This window comes from Gadus morhua, chromosome 23 (genome assembly GCF_902167405.1).
Source record: "Gadus morhua chromosome 23, gadMor3.0, whole genome shotgun sequence".
In the NCBI taxonomy this organism is placed as follows: Eukaryota; Metazoa; Chordata; class Actinopteri; order Gadiformes; family Gadidae; genus Gadus; species Gadus morhua.
The window spans coordinates 7,481,487-7,497,703 of NC_044070.1; the positions used below are offsets into that span (position 1 = coordinate 7,481,487).

General features: G+C 45.3%; 1 protein-coding gene across 5 annotated transcripts in view; it reads left to right on the plus strand.

Moving 5' to 3' along the window:
• dpp6a (dipeptidyl-peptidase 6a) overlaps positions 1-16,217 on the plus strand; it is a 170,519-nt gene that overhangs the window by 150,637 nt on the left and 3,665 nt on the right. For all 5 annotated transcript variants that reach the window (XM_030348975.1, XM_030348977.1, XM_030348972.1 and 2 more), the window contains 18 exons: positions 850-970; positions 7,120-7,274; positions 7,506-7,603; positions 8,307-8,430; positions 8,811-8,849; positions 8,976-9,083; positions 9,448-9,539; positions 10,208-10,255; positions 10,412-10,530; positions 11,864-11,911; positions 12,852-12,950; positions 13,391-13,460; positions 13,613-13,807; positions 14,218-14,272; positions 14,601-14,700; positions 15,457-15,515; positions 15,637-15,709; positions 16,123-16,196. In XM_030348975.1, coding sequence (XP_030204835.1) covers positions 850-970; positions 7,120-7,274; positions 7,506-7,603; positions 8,307-8,430; positions 8,811-8,849; positions 8,976-9,083; positions 9,448-9,539; positions 10,208-10,255; positions 10,412-10,530; positions 11,864-11,911; positions 12,852-12,950; positions 13,391-13,460; positions 13,613-13,807; positions 14,218-14,272; positions 14,601-14,700; positions 15,457-15,515; positions 15,637-15,709; positions 16,123-16,196 — 1,677 coding nt within the window. The remainder of the gene's footprint in view (positions 1-849; positions 971-7,119; positions 7,275-7,505; positions 7,604-8,306; positions 8,431-8,810; positions 8,850-8,975; positions 9,084-9,447; positions 9,540-10,207; positions 10,256-10,411; positions 10,531-11,863; positions 11,912-12,851; positions 12,951-13,390; positions 13,461-13,612; positions 13,808-14,217; positions 14,273-14,600; positions 14,701-15,456; positions 15,516-15,636; positions 15,710-16,122; positions 16,197-16,217) is intronic.

Consider the following 16,217-nt stretch of genomic DNA (forward strand, 5'->3'; position numbering starts at 1 on the left):
CCCCAATCGTGAAAGGAGTCGGAAAGAGGCGGGGGGTTAAACGTATAGTCGTTCACTACTTTGAATACTACTGAACAACTAGGGAATGGGGGGTGGAACTAGGAGTCACTATTTAGCAGTGACTTCACCTACGAAATGTGAGTGCTAAACAGCGACCAGCCCAACCTGGAGGGGGGGGTGCCCTTCACACCCCAGGGGACCTGAGTCTGTGTGTCGGCGTCACGGCCCACCGACCCCTCCGCCCTGGTAAGAGAGGGGATGTTGTGGGGAAGCCAGCCGTGCCAAGGTGTGCTGGGGATGGTGGTGCTGGTGGTGGTGGAGGGGGGGGGGGGGTTGTTGTAGCTTCACTGTGCTAATTAATTCACCTACTCTCTTCTCATATGTCACAGACACAAATCAGTTGAGTATTGTCTTCAAACATTACTTAATTAAGAGACTAATCCTCTAATTTGTCTCCATTTTGTTCCTGGGTTTATTGCGTTCACTTAAATAATGTTGATTTAGTTATTTATTCACTAATTAATTCATTTCCGGGGCTAATTATCCATATTTATCCCTCTCTCTCTATCTCCCTGTCTGTCTCAACCTTCCTCTCTCTTTCCCCTTTCTCTATATCTCCCTCCCTCTCCCGCTCTCTCTCTCGCTCCCCCCTCCATCACTCCTTCTCTCTGTCTCTCTCTATTTCTGTCTCTCCCCTTCCCTCTGTTTATTTCTCTAACTTCTCTCTCCCCTTCCCTTTCTCCTTTTTTCTCCTCTCTTTCTCTCTCTTCTCTCTCTCCCCCCTCCCTCTCTCTTCTCTCTCCCCCCTCCCTCTCTCTTCTCTCTCCCCCTCCCTCTCTCCCCCGTCAGATCTTCATCTTTGAGAACAACATCTACTACCGCTCCACGGTGGAGAGTCGCTCCATCCGCCTGGTCTCCACTGGCAAGGAGGGCGTCATCTTCAACGGCCTCAGCGATTGGCTGTATGAAGGTAAGCCGATAAGCCAATCCCCTTTTGTGACATCACAAGAGTGTGAACTGCCAATAGCCAATCCTAAACGCAACGCGGTGAACCCTGCAGACCAACGTTTATTGAATAGAATAAATCAATGTTGATTTGATACATTTAAATATGTGACATTGTATTCATAGAGTCCCTTTTAGACGTATGTTATAACATGCTTCACATGATCAAATCCCAACCGTTGTGTATTGTGAGTCGCCCTTTGTGTTGTTTGATTTAAATTTGCCCGGCGGCGATTTATAAAAAAATAAAAACTCTAGACGGTAAGCTGTGTTGTGTCTAGGGCTGTAGTCAACCAAAGAAAGTCTTCGTCGACTGAAGTTCTATAGATGAAAAAAATAATATATATATATTAAAAACATGCACGTTATCTCTAGAAGAACTTCCCTTCGTCCACAGTGCACTCTACTCTGACTGCTAGCCTAAATAGGACGTTGTTTGGGGAAAGTCAGTGCTGTTTGGGGAAAGTCAGTGGGTTCAGATCCACTCGTGGTCCGAGTTTGCTTACGCAGAGCTTCAATATATGAAGGGTCGAACACCAGACTTTATTGATTCAAGGCTTTGTTCTGTGGTTAATATAACGGGTCCCAAGGGATGCCGCTGCGATGCTTGCTGAGGTGCCGATTCTGATAGCTTCACATTCGAGCCAATCGAGCGTTAAACACAAAGGTTGACGGAGCATCACGGACGACATGAAAAAAAAAAATGACCGGTTAACGATTTTAGATGATATTCCTGCACACCTTTATGTTGTTTTGAAAAAAGTGCTGCAGCAGCAATGACTTCTGTGATATCTTGTCATTCATTTGGAGAATAAATTATCGGTAAGCATTTAGCCACTAGCTTCCTTAAGCTTCGCAAGTTCAAAGTTGTGAAAACTGGGGTGTTTTAGACAATGATACTGGCCTACAAGGCTGTCAAAGGGAACTGGCCCTGCCTACCTCCAAGCATTAGTCATACCACACAACCAAGCTCGAGCACTCCGCTCAACTGCCTCAGCTGGATGCATGGTGACGCCATCGCTGAGAGCAAGCAAAGGTTGAACAGAAAAGTCACAACTCTTCTCTGTTTTGGCACCGCAATGGTGGAACGAGCTCCCTGCCGATGTCAGGACTGCAGAGTCGCACGAGAGTCAAGACTCACTTGTTCAGGGTTCAACTGGACTCTGCATAGCCTCCCTCCTTACCCCACCTCCCCTCCTCCCTTATTCTCCTTTAAACACGTCCTAGTACTTAAAAATAGTACTTAGCATCGTCTAGCATCTTATCCCTTTGTGATATACAGGGAATGGGTTAACCTAGCAATTGATAGTGCTTCGAAGTTGTTCTATGAAAATCCATACTGAACCGACTTATTTAAGTCACTTTGGATACAAGCATCTAATAAATGCCCTAAATGTAAACGATAATGTTTTGGCCTCCTGTCTCAAGTCTATCCAGCCATACGGTTAAGAAACTACGGAACCTCTGCATTTGCTGCTACCAAGCCCGGAAATAATGGTTTGAGAAGTGTTTTTTTCCTTGTTAAAATAGCTCCATTGATTGTCCAAACAATGAGAATTTGGTCAGGTTTGTCCGCAGCCTTGCATCACACACACATCCAACTGCCTTCGATCTCACTGTTCTTGGTTGGGGATCAGGCATTTTGAATTAGACTGAGGAATTTGTATTTTTATAGATTTGGAGCTTTCATGGACAGGACACTGGAGAGAGAGAGGAAATTGGGTTTAACGAGAGGGAACGACATGGGAGCGGAAATCGAACAGGAATCATGGGCCCCAGAATGCGCATTGCATAATCTTGTTAGCACACTATCAGGTTGAACCATCACGCTAACTCAAAGGAAAGCTTTCACACTGCATTCTGAGCTGTTTGTAGATGTGTTTGCCATTCTGTAAGAGGTTGGAAGGATAAAAAAAACATAACAACAAATACGTTAATATAATTGTTTTCAGGCGGAACACATATTTCTCCACCTCTAAATCCCAACGCTTCCCAAAATCCCGGAGCAACAATCGCGAACCTTTTTCAAGACAACATTTGAGCAACAATTTCAGAAGCCCTTCAAAAGTCTGCCTGCCTCTCGCTACGACCTATCTGCTCTCTCCCTCCTGCCAGATATGCGCCTGTTGTTGTTGTCGTCGTTGTTGTTGTTGTTTTGGTTTCATAATCTTATCAACACCCACCTCCTCCTTCCCGATGAGGAGGTGGTGTGAGCTTTACGAGTTTGACTGCAGTAGTGGTAGAACTCTTGGCCAGATGTCAGAACACCAAAACAAGGCGGTGTTATTTCAGCCCCCGACCAGTGAGATCATAATGTTTATAGGGTTTTGAAGACCCTGAGATCGGCCTAATTATTTATGGCAGGGAACACAAACAAACGATTACGTCCACACACACACACACACACACACACACACACACACACACACACACACACACACACACACACACACACACACACACACAGGTTTTTCTAGAAGGAGAGAGGGAGAGGGAGAGAGGACTGTAGAGGACGAGACAGTGATTGAGTTGAAATGGAGGGGGAGCCAGGGGTAATGAGGAGGAAGGAGCAGAGAGAGGGTGGTGGAGGACAAGACAGTGATGGAGAGACGCCAACAACAGAAAACCAAACAAAACAAACCCGGAGAAGATGAAAGTAGAGACCTCGTCCCGACGCGTCGCGGTCCCACCGGCGCACGCGCCCTCAAGTTTTCTCCCGTCCTCTGTCAGCGGGCCGATTACCCACAATCCTCGGCAGCCACTTGCCGTGGCGTGGCCTGGGGACAGAGCTGGTGCGTGGAGATAAAGAACAACATTTTGTTTACGCGTCCCGCCGCCAACACAACCACGCTGCCACCGTCCAACCCCCCCCCGATGTTTTGGCAAGGCGTCTGCGCGTCTATCGCTTCAACAACAACATGTTGTTTGTGTTTTCTGGTTATCACCAGTAGGAGGACGTGCTGTCACTGCGTGAGGCGCCGTCGTCGGCTGTTATCGGGAAAGTTCCGGAACAGAAACGGGGATTTGATTGGCTGTTTATGTTTTGCTGGGGTTGGGTTTATCTGTTTCCGCCCCCCCCCCCCCCCCCCCCCCGCGGTAACATCCGACCCCGTCAGATGATTACCAATGCAGTTTTGTTTGTTTGTGTTTTGAAAGTTTTCCACTGAAACTCTGTTTTAAGCTTCAAATTCAATCTGTTGGTATATATTTTGGTGGCAGCCGGAACCAGCTTGCATTGTTTTCATCAAGATGCAGAAAATAATGTCATTTGGTAAATGATCTGCAGACTAACTTCTTTTAACTGGCCGGAGCTACTGTGTTAGAAAGCTACGCTAATTAGCGAGTGAGTCGGAAGTTCTCTTAATAACATCTCGGGGCCCTCTTGCATAGATGGATCACGCTTAATTAAACACGAACACATGAACACTGCTCAGCACCCAGAGCCCCTCTTATTTTCTATAATTTTGTTTTTTTCTTTTGATCATTTTGCATGTTGAATGAACTGAAAAGCTAATTAAAATCTAAAAGTGAACAGCAGTGGGTTCATATGTTCCCCTCAATGCTATAGAAGCCGGCGGTGGGCTGTTGCTTAGCAAAAACAAAAGGCTGTTGGCTTACGCTCTCGCATTCACTTTGTCTTTAGAAGACGACTCGTGCTCGCCTCATGTTCGAGTTTGCTTGAAGTAAACTCAACAAATTAGTATCGATTTCAAACCCAAAAAGATAATTTTTCTGGTAATTATATAGTCAGGTAAAAGATAAACATGCATTGATGTTTACAGCTACAGGCTGCTAAGATTAGGTCAATGGTTTGGGTTGTTTTAGTTCAGTTCCGGGCCAGGAGAGTTTAGAGTCAATTTAGGTTATTCAGCATAGGGATAAAAGCATCTGGCCTAGTTCATGATTGCAGCAAAAACATAGGAGGTCCATCGACCCTGTCTCGCCGCTGCCCCCTATTGGAGGCAAGCAGTCAAATCTATAAAATATGAGCCGTACTGATGTTGTGTCTAAGCATAATTATAGTAGCCGCATAATGTAGTATTGAGCACATTCTCAAGAGTGCCATCTATCCCCCCCTCCCCATTTCATATTCTCATTAGTTTGGACCAAGTAGGTCTGTCACCTTCCATTCATTACACCCACTGGTAGATTGACTCCCAATCCAATCGTGTCATATATAATATAACGTTCTCCACACAAGTTGAATTATGTAGTCCGCACAGCGCCAGGAGGGAGACGGAGATGGCTTGTCTGGCAGCTCACCTGGCTGGGAGAGAAAGACAGGGAGATTTTCAGAGGAGTGTAGAGCATTAATAGGACACCGTTACTCCTATTAACTCTCTCTCTCTGTCTCTGTCTCTGTCTCTGTCTCTGTCTGTCTCTCTCCTCTTTGTGTCTCTCTCGTTCTTATTGGGGTTCAGATGGCCCTCAGAAAGACTCCGTTCCTGTGATACTACACACGCTTTACACCGATGTTCTGATTGAGGGCAGCCCCCTAACCATAGTGTCGTGGTTACCAGGACGATCGAGGTCACTTTCCATATCAGCGTATGATGGAAAGCTTTTGGAGGCTGGTCACGACGTGGAGCCTCAGAGCCCGTCCCCAGAGGGGTCCGGGGCCACAACCTCTTCACAAATACAGAAGTGAGGAGGTTGGCAAAAAAATAAAGCAAATCAGGCAAACTATTAAAAACGTTAACGCCGGTGCTTTCGGCCCCACCACTCTGCTGTCGGCGGCCATTACTGTGATTGCTTCGCCGGCGCTCGGTGGCAGTGTGCCCGCTGGGGTTTTTAGAGTCGTGCGCACCGCGGGGAAGGAGAAGAAGGGGTGGGGAGGATTCAAATAGCGCCGCATATCAAGTGGTCGGGCCAAGCGAGGCCGGTTAATGAAAATGCTAATTGGTAATGGATGTTTACGGGATCCCTTCAGAAAGCCGCCTCCGGTCCCACAGATAAACAGCGCTAATGACATTTTAATTGGCCAAGATGATCTAAGTGCAGCCACCGGGCGCACGTTAGCGATGAGGGGAAATATTTGGATGTTTTCCTGTGACGTGACGCTTGACTTGATAATGAGTTGTTTTTTTTGGTGCATTGTTTGGGTGGAAAAAAAGTTCCCTGAACAACTTTGAAACAAGCATTGCTTGATGACGACTGTGTTTGAGTTCAGCTGGAAAAGAATCTGATCTGTGTGGGTGTGTGTTTGTGTGTGCAGGGAGTTGTTTGTGTTTGGATGTGGAAGCGTACAGAGAAGCGAAATAATTTGCTCTTAGCGGTGCTTTTCAACTGTGAGGGGTGACTTTCCTAGAATGCAGGTTAGAACAAAAGTGCAAAGTACAAGGTTGTGTTTCATATAGGCACACACATAGATGCAAGCACACACACACACACACACACACACACACACACACACACACACACACACACACACACACACAGAAAACACAGTGGGCAACAACAATGTGTTTTGAAATTGTTTGCTTGAGTGTGATAAAAAACAATAGACACACGACGCAGAGACAGGCTTGGAACAAAGCACCCTTGAACCAATGTTGAATCAACTCCATGGGCAGGAATTTAAATACAGGCGTCGTCCGGGATATATTTAGGTTTCCTCACATCACTGTTCCTCACTGTTGCTCAAGAGTTTGACAGTACTCCTTGTAGACTGTATGACTTTAATATTGAAATGAAAATCGAAATGCGGGTTGTCAACTCATGTTATCTAAAGGATATTAAATCAGCTCTTTAGGGATTTCCCCTAACAAGTCTTTCAATTTGGCAACGACCCATTTTGAATAACAATTTAAACATTTTGAGGGTATTTTAATATCTCTTTAAAAGGCACTCAGTGGTCCGAAAAGAACAAAAAGAACGCCACCTGTGTTTGCAGCAGAGTGGAACGTTCACATCGGGTTTTGGGGAGAATGGCAGAAACATCACATCAGTCTTATCTGTCTAAATTGGGGATTTATTTCAGTACCAGTGATGAAAAGGCAAAGGTGACTATGGTGATGATCAAAAAGGACATAACGTCACGTTCAAAACAGATAAAAAGCTGTTTTGGATTTCTATTGCATTAGTATGACCAATTCAGTTTTTTGTCTCTTGCAGAGGAGATCTTCCAGTCCCACATCGCCCACTGGTGGTCACCCGATGGCGCCAGACTGGCTTACGCCACCATTAACGACACGCTGGTGCCCAAGATGGAGTTACCCATGTTCACCGGGATCCCGTATCCCACAGGGAAGGAGTATCACTACCCCAAGGTACGTGGGGTCCTCGTAAACGCTATTCTTACGATAAAATGGTTCTCAAACGGTTTCGAGAGGAAGGGATGACGGTGAACCCGAGAACAGTTATCAAGTGTAAGGGAAAATAGCAACGTGTCCAAAGTATGTTCAATCGTATTTATCTTTTAAGCTCAGACACTAATATCATCCGTTTTACCTGCTCTTGCTTTGGTTCCTTTTGTCCCCTGCGGCCACCCTTACCTCCAGGCGGGGGAAGAGAACCCAGTCATCACCCTGTACGTGGTGAACCTCCACGGGCCTCTTCACACCATTGAAATGAGGAGACCAGAAGACCCTAGAATGGGGTAGGGACCCCGACTACCATCACACATTCCAAATGTTCCCATTCAACACTAATTAACACTTTTTTGGTGACATAAAAACCAACACATTACTGGGTTGAATCTGTTTTCAATATCCATAAATCAAACACCATTTAAATTCTGGCAGCGGATTAAACTTGTCCTGTGGCCAAATGCCTTAAAGTGTGATAAGTAGAAATAATTATCACATCTCCCATCATGCAATTTCCAGCTGCCTGTCGATAACTTTGAATTTACACTATTCCATTATTCACTATTGATAGAAACATTTACACTATGCAAGTCTGAAACATCTTTGTCACGCCTGTTTGAGAACTGGATGCATTTAAGTCCATGTCCATTGTGTCCCTGTGAAAACAGTCTCCAGACTGTAGAAACTGTCTCCAGTCTAAAAGGGGAACTGTCCCGCACTGCAACTCTCTCCTATAAGAAAGTACTGCTTCATACAGTTTTGTGAAGCCCGCGTTCTGCTGCATGAGCTCCATTGCGCGAAAAAAACGCCGCCCAAAAATATGACAATTTATGTCATCGGTCATTTAATGGTCTCCATTGGAGACCGTGTAAAAACAGAATTTGAAGCAGTGCTCTCTTATTTGAGGAGAAAAGCCAAGCGTGACGGCTCCCCTTGGTACGCTACCAGTTTCCTCTTCCACCTGAAACCCGCCCGTCTGCCGTGCCTCCCCAGGGAGTTCTACGTCACCATGGTGAAGTGGGCCACCACCACCAAACTGGCCATCAACTGGCTGAACCGGGCACAGAACATCTCCGTCCTCACGCTGTGCGAGGCCACCACCGGGGTCTGCACCAAGGTACGACCTCCTGGGTGGGCTCTGAAGGACAGGGTCAGGGTACTGTGGTCAGGGGAAAGGGTGTGGGTGGTATTACCACCGAGATGCCGCATAGTCCTTTACCCCTCACCATATTGCATCCAATACAAATTGAACGGTCCCTCCAGAGTCGCGTGACCTTGACCCTGGAGGGACCGGCCCGTATTATGTGCTTTAAAAGTGTCCCACTCCCCTAGAAAAAGGAGCTAAATATTAACCTTCCTCTCTCTCTCTCTCTCTCTCTCTCTCTCTCTCTCTCTCTCTCTCTCTCTCTCTCTCTCTCTCTCTCTCTCTCTCTGTCTCTCTGTCTCTCTGTCTCTCTCTCTCTGTCTCTGTCACTCTCTCTCTCTCTTGCTCTGTAGAAACACGAGGACGAGAGTGAGGGCTGGCTCCATAGACAGGTTTGTGTTCATCCACTGGGTTTATAATCCCCCTCATTCCCAAATGAATGCCTATTCAGACTGCAGTCCTCAAGAGTACTCAAGTGTGTGTGTGTGCGCTGTGTGTTTGTGCGTGTGTGTGTTTAGAACGAGAAGCCCCTGTTCTCCAAGGACGGGCTGAAGCTGTTCTTCACCAGGGCCATCCCTCAGGGAGGGAGAGGGAAGTTCTTCCACGTCTCCATGTCCATAACCCAGGTACGTCTTCTTCTCCCTGACCCGACCGGCGGGGGCCGGTGGACGCGGACAGGGTAGAGCTCGCTGGGGCCCTCTGCTGGTTTGTTACTGTATAGTGTCTTCCAGATAACAACGTAGATGTTTAAACGTATATTTTCTTACAAAACGTTCACTCCCAGTAGAGTTCTTATAAATACATTTCATGTATTTACTTTTACCTATAAAAAAAACCTAACCCTCCATCTACTCATAACTAAAATACCTTCTCTTTAATAAAATACATATGTTTTTTATTAAAACCATGGACAGTTGAGTTACTGTAATGTGGATGACAGATGTCATTGGAAGGGGTGCTTCAGGTCAGTGTGTTTACCTCCCCCTACAGGCCAACACCAGCACTGACACCTTGCAGTCCATCACCTCAGGGGACTGGGACGTGACGCAAGTCCTGGCGTATGATGAGGACAACCAGCTGATGTGAGTGAAACCCCATGCACACACACACACACACACACACACACACACACACACACACACACACACACACACACACACACACACTCACACAGGTCCTGCAATAGCATACACATTATCAGCATAGACAAACACACATAGCACATAGACATGTGGCAGGAAGACACGCACAAATGCATGCTTCGCGAACATGCACGCTCAAACATGTGCACGTCACCTACTGACATAATGTGATGATCAGCACACACGGAAGAACGCAAGGACTTTTCCTAATTAACTAACTAACATTAACTAACATTAACTAACGTACGTGTGTGTGTGTGTGTGTGTGTGTGTGTGTGTGTGTGCGTGCGTGCGTGCGTGCGTGCGTGCGTGCGTGCGTGCGTGCGTGCGTGCGTGCGTGCGTGCGTGCGTGCGCGCGTGCGTGCGTGCGTGCGTGCGTGCGTGCGTGTGTGTGTGCGCGTGCCTGCGGGGGGTGTTCATATACACACCCACACACACACAAACAGACACACACACACACGCACACACATACACATAAAGTTATTCGACCTTGATGGGAAGGTCGTACTTTATTTGATATTAACATATTATATTAGCATTTATTATTTGATGCTATCAAATAATAGAAGTTGCAAGTCAAAAATGAATCAGTCTTGTGGCTTTCACAGATACTTTCTTAGCACAGAGGACGACCCCAAACGAAGACACCTGTACAGGTACCTAATTTCATCCTACTGTAAATGTATATGGTTGTGCTCTAAATATTAATATATTCATCAGTCCGTTCATTATCATATGTGGTCTAGCCATTCCAGTCTGAATATATCGTGAAAAGTGTGAGATGTATTGGTCTTCCGCTGGTCTGTCCGCAGCGCAGACACCGTTGGAACCTTTAACCGTCGCTGTCTATCATGTGACTTCCTGGATGGGTGTGGCTACGTGACGGGCTCCTTCAGCCTCAACATGAGCTACTTCCTGCTCAATTGCCAAGGTAATGAGAATATCTACGATGATGATGGTTTGTTTGATCTTAGTCTTTCGCACTTTGGTGTGCTAAGGTTAGTTCTACCAATGAGGACGTTGGTGTGTCAGAGTTAGTTTTACTTGTGAGGACTTTGGTGTTTATCGCTTAGTTTTCATTCTGAGGACCACCAATAAGGACGTTGGTGTGTTAAGGTTTTTTTTACCAATGAGGACTTTGGTGTTTATCGCTTAGTTCTACTAAAGAGGACTTTGGTGTGCCCAGAGTTAGTGTGATGAACTACTGTGGTGTTTTTCACTTAGTTTTAACAACATTTTGAGTACTGTGGTGTCTAAGGTTGTGAGACTGATGAGGACTTTGATGTGTAAGGGTTAGTGTGGTCAAGTAGTCTCTGTGAGGACTTTGATGTTTATGGGATCTTGTGAAATTCTCTTTGTGCGGACTTTGATGTCTGAGGGTTTGTGTTCTTGTCAGAGGATGGAGAGGGTGGAGATAACCCGGGATCGGGTTTAGTTTATTTGGCTTTGATGCACTTCAATGTGTATAGAGGCATTTCTGTTGGTCCTTTCTGTCTCTCTCTCTTTCTGCATCAAAATGTCACCAGGAGAGGAAGTTTTGAATAGTTAAGAAAAACACATTTTAGTGATGATTTTAAATGTCAGCCAAAGGAGCAAAAGTAAATCCATCTATAAACTACAAAATATGAGGTGGGAAGATAAGATAAGCCGTACTATGATAAGAAATTCTTTATTAAAACCGGACGGGAAATTAGTAAAGTCAAAATGAACGGTGTGGGTCAATAGACGCACAATGGAAATACATTTCTAACTTTATTCAAATGACTTTATTTATCCTTTACAAACTTCATTAGAATACTACAAGGTAACACTTACCCTGCACAGCCATGCAGGGTAACCTAGGTTACAGTGCAGTGCAGGGTAACCTAGGTTACAGTACAGTGCACCGGTACAGCGCAGGTTACAGTGCATTTTAGACCTGTGAGACAGACAGCATACAAATACAGGACAACAAGTGTTGTTAAAGCAGTGTAAAGTGTTCAAGTCCAATCTAAAGTGTATGTCCAATGAGTGTTTAGAAATAAACAAATACTACTAAAATAGATGATCAAAAAACTGAAAAAATACAAATATTCATGCATGAAACATGCATGAATATTTGTATTTTTTCAGTTTTTTGATCATCGATTTTTATCATTGATTATTTTTTTTTTCGACCTGTTGTCATTTCAACCACAGCCAAATAAGCGAAGCTAAAGCCGTTGGGTTAAGAGACAGGAAAGGATCTGAAGGAACCCTCTTGTGTTCCCCTGTCTCCGCCTCAGGTCCCGGCATCCCGTTCGTGGCGGTCTACGACACACAGGACCGGCAGAGTGAGTGCTCCACACACCCCACTCCTGGGCCTCCGAGACGAGTGGAGGCCGTCCGGAGAGACAACGCAATAACAAGTTTACACTGCAGAGGAACGATGATCTTGTCAAATAGACAGAGCGATGAGTGGTGGGGAGGGGGGGGGGGGCAGCCATCTTGGTGCTGAGTCTTCGTCTGTCAGGGAGCAGATGTTGGATGCGTGTCGTAATTGCGTTAGACCCCATACGATGGACGCCCTTATGAAATCACAGCCAAGCCTGCTGCCAATATGCACATCCTGAAATGTGATTAAGTGTGTGTGTGTGTGTGTGTGTGTGTGTGTGTGTGTCAGTGTGTGTGTTTGGGATTGCTTTAACCTCTGTCAGAACATGAATGATTATGATGATGGAGAACTTGTTTTTCCTCTCTGTATTACTACAATGAAACTGTATAAACATGACCTTTTACGGAAATGTAATGGTAGAGTTGACGAATATTGTGAAAACTTTCAGCCCAATTATTCTACTGTTTGATTATTATTTTCTTGTTTGTCTGTTCCTGAATTCCACTCAGCAATGATTTTCCTTCTCATTCTCATCACGGTCCTGATATAACAATCTGAAATACCAATATATATATACATACCAATATTTTATTTGTATGCATTTCTTTAACCTTTATAACACACATCACATAATCATAATTTTCCCCATAAAATGGCCTCTGTGCGTGCGATACAATGATCCTCATGCCACCACATACATTCAATCTAATTCAACTTTATTCATAGAGCGTTTTTTTTGCATAACAGCAATAGAAATGCAAAGCAGGTGAAACAAAATGAGAGCGATGCATATATGAACTGTCTGTGTGTGTGTGTGCGTGTGCGTGTGCGCGTGTGTGTGCGTGTGTGTGTGCGCGCGCGGGTGTGCGCCTGTCTGTGCGTGCGTGTGTGTGATCCAGAGGTGTACGACCTGGAGACCAACGAGAACCTCCAGCGGACCCTGGACTCCATGCAGATGCCCCGGGTGGAGTACAAGGAGATCAGCATAGAGGACTACAGTATGACCTCATTTAAGTTACATTACATTTATGGATTACATTTGATGAACTGATGTTTTTGTTTTATTATATTTGTATATTATTGTATGCATATATTATTCTGTATTATATTCATGTATTTCGACATTGTTACATTAAACATTATTTTATTCATGTTTTAAAATTTTTCTGAGGATTGTAGATTGTGTGTAGGGGTTAGTGGGACAAAGTGGTATTCGTTAGGGCTTTGGTGTGTAAGGGTTAGTGGGGCGAAATGTATTGTGAGGACTTCAGGTGTTTGAGGTGAATTCATACTTCTGCCACAGTGCTTGCACTTATGGTTCTGCATCAGTGATTCTGAACATAGTCCAAACATTGGCCAAAGTCCTCATCCCTAAACTGTATGACCTTTACTGCCTGACGTGTGGTTCTTAATTTCTATCGTTTTTGTTCTATTGAAGCACTGACTATGCAGATCATTAAACCTGCCGGCTTCATGGAAACATCTCATTACCCCCTGCTGCTAATGGTGTATGTACACACACACACACACACACACACACACACACGCACACACACACTTACAGCCATGCTAACTATGTTACAGAAGTAACTTCCACTGTCTGTTCTACGGTATACACCGTGGGCACAGCGTTTACGTTGCGTCTGTGTGTCCGGTGCAGCGACGGCACCCCCGGTGGCCAGATGGTGTCGGAGCGCTTCGACATGGACTGGCCCGCCGTGCTGGTGAGCAGCTTCGGCGCCATCGTGGTGCGCTTCGACGGGCGGGGCAGCGGCTTCCAGGGGACCAACCTGCTGCACCGGGTCCAGAAGAAGCTGGGCCTGTTCGAGGAGCGGGACCAGCTGGAGGCGCTCAGGTCGGCTTCTGTCGCCTTACTGGTGTCTAGTTTAAACCCCGAGACGTCCCGCGGTGTAGTGGGAATCAACACGTTTAATACCAATGCTTCTTTCTCATTACCCGACGTGTTGGAACGATAGGCCCACCTACAGGTCTAGACAAACACTCACGTCACTCAACACATTTATGGAGCAAATGCAAAAGAACCAAGCGGGGGGGTTGTGGACGTCTTGCTCATGGCTGCCTACAGGACAGGCTGTAGGGACTGGGGATCACAGCCAGCATCTCAATCATTGTGCTGCATGAGGTCAGATCGTAGATGCAGGCTTGTGTTCTGGTCTTCTTGGTTGGTAATCAAAAGGCGATCAATAAGTTCAAAAAAGGGTTCATGGATAATAATCAGAATCCTTTTTTTTTTTTTTTTCACAGAATCATCTCAAAAGAGCCTTTTGTTGACAAGTCGAGAATCGGTGCATTTGGAAAGGTAAGATTATATTATTATTATATTATATCATGGAAATGATTATGTGAGTAAGGGGTTCGCTTACATTGTGAATTTATGGATTATATCAGTGAATTGTAAAGTGTAGTGTCTAGCTGTAGGTACGGATTATGAATGTAAATGTATTGATTTTAAGGTCATGTCAATGTATTGTGTGTTTAGTGTGCAGGTGGTAGCTCTAGTTAGCGAGGTATCAATATACATGTATTGTGTGTTAGAGGGGTACTGTGTTAGCCCTCATTGTGTGTTTAGTGTGCAGGTGCTAGCTCTAGTTAGCGAGGTATCAATTTAAATGCATTGTGTGTTTAAGGTGTACGGGGGCTACGTGACCAGCCTGTTGCTCAGTGCTGAAGAGTCTCCTGTCAAATGTGGAGCCGTTCTCTCTCCTATCACTGACTTTGAATTATACGGTAAGGGATGTGTGTGTGGGCGCGCACGTGCGTGTGCGTGTGCGTGTGTGCTTCTAATGCTAACAACTTCCAGAAAGTGAGAACCCGGCAAGAATCCTCAGCCTATTTCGTTGACAGTGTCATTTTGTAAACCGTGTGTGTGTGTGTGTGTGGTTGTGTGTGGTTGTGTGTGTGTGTGTGTGTGTGTGTGTGTGTGTGTGTGTGTGTGTGTGTGTGTGTGTGTGTGTGTGTGTGTTTCTAATACTAACAACTTCCAGAAAGTGAGAATCCGGCGAGGATCCTCAGCCTGTTTCGTTGACAGTGTCATTTTGTAAACCATATGTGGTGTGTGTGTGTGTGTGTGTGCGTGTGTGTGGAGACTGTGACGCAAAGACATCTTCTCAAACACATATTGGTGGTAGACACACTCGGCATGTTAACTTAACAACACTCTGCAGTGACACCAGCTGTCTCGGTGCAAGTTTGTCTGTGAGAGAAAGACAGCATCTTGTGTCTCACAGGGGTAAACCAAATCAGCTTTTAATGATGACTCCTTCTGCTGCCGGCTGCAGGCAGGGAACACACTACAGCATAGCCTAGATAATCTGTTCATGTGCCAAAAATATATTAAATAAAACAATAAGTAGTCTATAAAGTTATAGAGAGAGAGCGAGAGAAAGAGAGAGAGAGAGAGTTACAAAATATGTTGGAAACGATATGTAATGATTCCTGATGATGGTTTTAACCTTGAAACACCTCCCTTCTCTTCTCTTGCAGCCTCCGCGTTCTCTGAGCGGTACCTCGGTCTGCCCAAGCCGGACCCCAGGGCGTACACGGTAACTAACACTCCTTCATTGATGAATAAATAAACACCTTACTCCCGTTCGCCGCTATCGCCAAGTCCACTCTGTAATGAACCTTGTGTCAATCGTTCACTCCTCCATCGCCATGGTGAAGAACACAAATCTGGGTCATCGAGCTTCGCAGTTCAGCGACAAACGGTTTCTCATCGTCCACCCGACCGCCGACGGTAAGACGGGACGCTAGCTGGCCTCTCTTCATGGCATGTTTTGTTTAAGTTAAAGTATGTGAAAGGGCCCCATCTTTTTTTTTTCCAAGTATAAGAAATTACAAATCGTCCCCATATTGACAGCTCAAGTGTGAGTGCCCGCCCAGATGCATGATGGGTAGATCAGCCCTGGACCCTACCCAGTCAAACGGCTATACTACCCATTATGCATCGGGATGGACACTCCAGCTCCTGTCCCTATGGGATGTATTTTTAAATGGCTGGTAATGGTTACCTCACACCTGGTGGTAAAGTAGGGGCTTGTTAAAAATAAGAATGAAAGATTATTGCAACTCTGACAATGAAGCATACCTTTCTTGATATTTCTTCTTTACATAATTGTATTGTTTTATGTTTTGATTTTGTTTTTTTAGAAAAAGTCCATTTTCAGCATACAGCCAAATTCATCGCCCAGCTTATCAGTGAAAGGGCAAACTATACGTTACAGGTAAGTTACCCTTCACAGCCC